The 4122-nt window shown below is 63.5% G+C and overlaps 1 protein-coding gene across 8 annotated transcripts in view; it reads left to right on the top strand.

Moving 5' to 3' along the window:
- Nucleotides 1-4122, top strand: part of LOC113213473 (liprin-beta-1) — a 76873-nt gene that overhangs the window by 49210 nt on the left and 23541 nt on the right. For 5 of the 8 annotated variants that reach the window (XM_052266040.1, XM_052265904.1, XM_052265974.1 and 2 more), the window contains exons 2-6: nt 340-722; nt 943-1041; nt 1427-2121; nt 2998-3180; nt 3927-4097. In XM_052266040.1, the coding sequence (XP_052122000.1) occupies nt 371-722; nt 943-1041; nt 1427-2121; nt 2998-3180; nt 3927-4097 (1500 nt within the window). In that variant the 5' untranslated portion in view covers nt 340-370. The remainder of the gene's footprint in view (nt 1-339; nt 723-942; nt 1042-1426; nt 2122-2997; nt 3181-3926; nt 4098-4122) is intronic. The other 3 variants (XM_052266148.1, XM_052266109.1, XM_052266004.1) reach the window with 2 other exon arrangements.

Here is a 4122-nt window from a genome sequence, read left to right as displayed (position 1 = left end):
CGCCCCGACCCGCCATGCCCCGAACCGCCCCGCCCCGCCCCGCCCCGGGCACTTAGCTCCACGACGCTCCACACACTCCATGCGTGCAGACGGGTGCTGCTGGTGGCCACGGTTAAGTTCGCCTGGCGGGAGATACGGGTAGATACGCGCTCTCCGCGTTACAGGTCCGCTGACGCGGTGCTATTTGCACTGAGGGGGAGGGCGCTGGCCGCGCTGCCCGCCCTGCTGCTTTATTGCCGGAGCCAACTCAAACAGGCGGCTCGGCGCTGCCCGCTCGGCCGGGCCGGCGCTGGCCGCGGGGCGCCGCAGGCAGGGCCTCATCCCGGGGCTTGTTTGCAGGGCGATGTGATTAACGCGCTCGCCGCCCGACATGGTGCGCAGCGGGTCGCTGGTCTCGGACAAGATCGCCATGCTGGAGAGGAAGACGGTGCGGGGTGCCGGCGGCGGCGCGCTGGCAGCCAGGCCGCCCCCCGCCGCCGCCGCCGCCAGGAAGTCCGGCGAGGAGGCGGTCGGCGGCGCCAGTCGGCCGCAGCAGCTACAACAGCAGCCACAGCAGCAGCAGCGCGAGGACGCCGTCGAGGCGGCCCGGGACTCGTCGGACTGCGAGCAGGATGAAGTGTCCCCCGATTCGGGGTCGGACTCTGGGTCGTCGGGCTCCGACAGTGGCGGCAGCTCGCTGATGCGTCACGTGGTCGGCTCGCAGGACGGAGCGGGCAGTCCAGGTTGGTCGCGGGTCGGAGCGCCCCGCGGGGCCCCGCCTAGTGTCCCACTGTCCCCACTGTCCACTCCCGTGGACTTTACATTCAGCTCCCCAAACAAGGATGACGCGCCGGACCGTTTAGTTCGTCGTTGCCACTCAACTCGTTCCCTCCCCTGTTCATGTCACTGTGCCTGCTGCCCGCCGCCTGCCGCCCCAACGTGTTCCACCCGAACTGTCCCCAGGAGCAGACGACCTGAGCATGGACTCCGACGAGGAGTCGGCCACTGAGACCTCGTCGTCCTCGGGAGGATCCTCTGAGCCCGAGTCCTATGATGAGCCAGGTCCGTCCTTGTGCTGTGCCGTGTTGTGTTCCTTACTTCCCGGGCCGTGGTGCCCATGCGTGTTTTTCGATGGTTGCTCCACAAAGCACAGTGATCTGCGGGACTGATCCCGCGGCTGTGTGTATGTGTGTTTTCACTGGTTTTTACTAACGGGCGGCTTGCGAAGCGCGTGGTTTTCGAGGCGGTGGTGCTGTTCTCCACTCGCAGCCGGGTACTCGAGTAGAGAGACTGTGGTGGGAGTAGGTGCCTTCGCCTCCACTCGAGAAATCTGCCGCGAGCAGCACAGTGCGCCGCCCTTCGCTCACCACGCGCGGCGCGCGCCGGCCTGGACCCCTTAAAGCCGCCTAAAGCCCTAACCGCGCCGGTGCGTGCGTGCGACCCGCAGAGCCGCAGCAGCTGCCCCGCGCGCCCGCCGGCCCGCCTGCAGGCCGCCGCCCCGCCGGCCCCGCCGGCCCCACCCCCGCGGCAGCCGCCCCCTATCACTGGATGCCGGCCATGCCCGCGCCCGCGCGCTGCCGCCCCGCGGACCAGCTGCCCAAGCTGACGCGGGACCCCGCCGTGGTGCTGAGAAAGCCGCCGCCCTGCGCGCCCGCCCCCGCGCCCGTCGTCAACAAGCACCACGCGCACGACTCGTGCGGCTCGTGCGGCAGCCTCGGCGGCAGGAGGAAGAAGAAGCAGCCGCACGAGCCGCACGACAGGCGCCGCGTGCACTCGAGCCACGAGAGCCTGCTGCGCCGCTCGTGCGACGAGGACGCCATGTCGCGCTCCGCCGACGGCGGCCTCTTCGACGGCGCGCACTACGACGCGTACGCCGCCGCCGCCGACAACGGCGTCGCCTCCTTCGACGGCCGCGTCGTCCACGGCAGCCTCGACCGGCGGCGGCAGCGCGCCCGCCACCGGCAGCACCGCGACGCCAAGAGCAGGTCGGCGCTGGTGGAGGCGGCCGACGCCTGGTGCTGCTCGCCCGCCCCCGCCGCCGCCCCGCGCCGCCACCACTGCGGCCACCACTGCTGCCCCGCGCCGCCCCCGCCGCCGCCCTGCTCGGCGTGCACCTGTTACAGCCCGCAGCGCCACGCCAAGGTTAGGAGGCGGCCGTCTGGGGGCCGTCCGTGCTGCACGTGCCCTCCTCCCGCTCCCCCGGGGCACGGCCAGTGCTGCCAGCGGAATAACCATAAAACAATAAAGAAAGGAGATGAAGCATGCGTTTACCGTTTCAGATTCGCTTCTTTGTCCGTTTCCCTCCCGCCAACCCCTGACTCGCCCCTTTCCTCTCTGTGCTCACCTCCCCGTTACAACACGTTCCTCTTTTATCCCGGCTGCCGCAGGAATAACAATAATAAACATGGCGAGGGGTGGGAAAAAAACCCTCCTGCGGTTGTGTTTTGTTGTGTTTACGCTGGCGTGTTTGCGTTGCTGTGCCAGAGCTGCGCCAGAGCTGCGCGCTGCACTGATACGGGCTGCAGCTCCTCTCCGCACCGCATGGCTGTCATCTGACTAACAATGCCGGCCGGCGCCCGGCCCGGCCCCGTGTGTCCACAACCACAAAGTTATCGGAGAGTAGAGCGGGCGGGGTTATGTAATCCTACCCCCTCCCCCCCTTCGCAATCCTCTGGGGAAGCCGCTTTGACGGAGGGGCGCTTTGAAAGCCCTCCCTCTCTCTCGCTACTCGAACAATGCAAAGCCAAAGTGTGCTGCTCCACCTGGTCAGTTCGACGTGATTGAACGCGCCGGTGGTGTGGTGCTCCCCGCCTGCTTGCTGTTCAGCTCACGCATCGCTGGCCGCGGGGCAGCGGAGCATGTACATGTTTTGACTTGTCAGTGTGCGTGCTTATTGGTTTTATTGTTGTTTTGTATTAACAGTTAACTTGCCTGAACGAAAAACAAACAAAAACGTTGCAATATCATGGTTTCTGAAAGTGTCTCTAAAGCGTGTTCGTCGTGTTCCTTCTGTTGCAGGGCGGGGATGCGAGCACGGAGGAGCGCATCCGGCGCCTGCAGGCGGAGAACGAGCGCCTGCAGCTGCAGACGGCCGTGCTGTCGGAGCGCATCGACGTGCAGGTGGACAAGATGGCCGAGCTGGAGGCGGCGCTGGGGGACCGCAAGCGCAACCTGCAGCAGGCCGAGGACCAGCTGCAACGGGTGAGCCGGCAGGCCGGAAGTCGGGCGAGAATCATTGAAGTCCTTCGGTACGACACTATGGTATTTGTACCCCGAGATACAAATATCACGGTGTCTTCATGGACTCCATTGACCATTGGGGGAACACCATGGTATTTGTGTCCCGGGATACAAATAGCACGGTGTCTCTATGGACTCCAAAGACCGTCCTCATGCTTTAAGGACCTTATAGTACCCCCTGATAAAAGTCAACGCGTTTCCTCGTGGGGAGTCGACCGGAAAAGCGCCTGCGGATCGAAGATAGGCAGACCCGCCGAACACCCGTGTCCAGCGGGTCTGCCTGCCGCGCAGGCGTTCCGCTGTAATCAGCCGAGCGAGAGAGAGAGAGAGAGAGAGAGTGTCTTTGCAAAAAGGTGGCGAATGTAGAGAGGAGGAGAGGCGAAAGGGAGTGAGAAAGGAAAGACGGCAGAGAGAGAAAGAGAGGAGTCGCGGTGGGCAGGGCACGGTGTGTTTATTAGTAAAGCGGGCCAGTGTTTGTGGAGGCGCAGCAGCCTAGTCATCATCCTCTCTCTCACACACAGACGCTCTCGTTGACTCGCTCACTCGCACTCTCTCGATCGTTATTTTAGCGAACCCTGCTCCTCTGTATCTGGTCCTGAGTGAGCATGTGCGAATCGACTGTACCTGCTTTAAATTTGGAGCCTTCTTTTCGTTGTCAGAAAAGTGTTCTTAGTTTTCCTGAAAATTTGCGTCTTTCTCCTTTACAGGAAATGCTGTCCAGATCCTCTTTGGAGACGCAGAAACTTGAGCTGCTGTCATCTGTCACTGAATTGAAACGCCAGCTGGTTGCTCTGTCAAGAGAAAATTCTGAGCTGAGGACCCTTCAGCAACACCGGCCTCCAGTCGCTCCACGCACATTTTACCCAAGTCAAAGCCAAGTGTGTATTTTTCTTAAATATATTA

Source organism: Frankliniella occidentalis, unplaced genomic scaffold (assembly GCF_000697945.3).
Source record: "Frankliniella occidentalis isolate FOCC.00 unplaced genomic scaffold, Focc_3.1 Scaffold1, whole genome shotgun sequence".
NCBI lineage: Eukaryota > Metazoa > Arthropoda > Insecta > Thysanoptera > Thripidae > Frankliniella > Frankliniella occidentalis.
The sequence above is the reverse complement of the archived record's forward strand: the minus strand, read 5'-3'. Positions and strand labels throughout refer to the sequence as shown.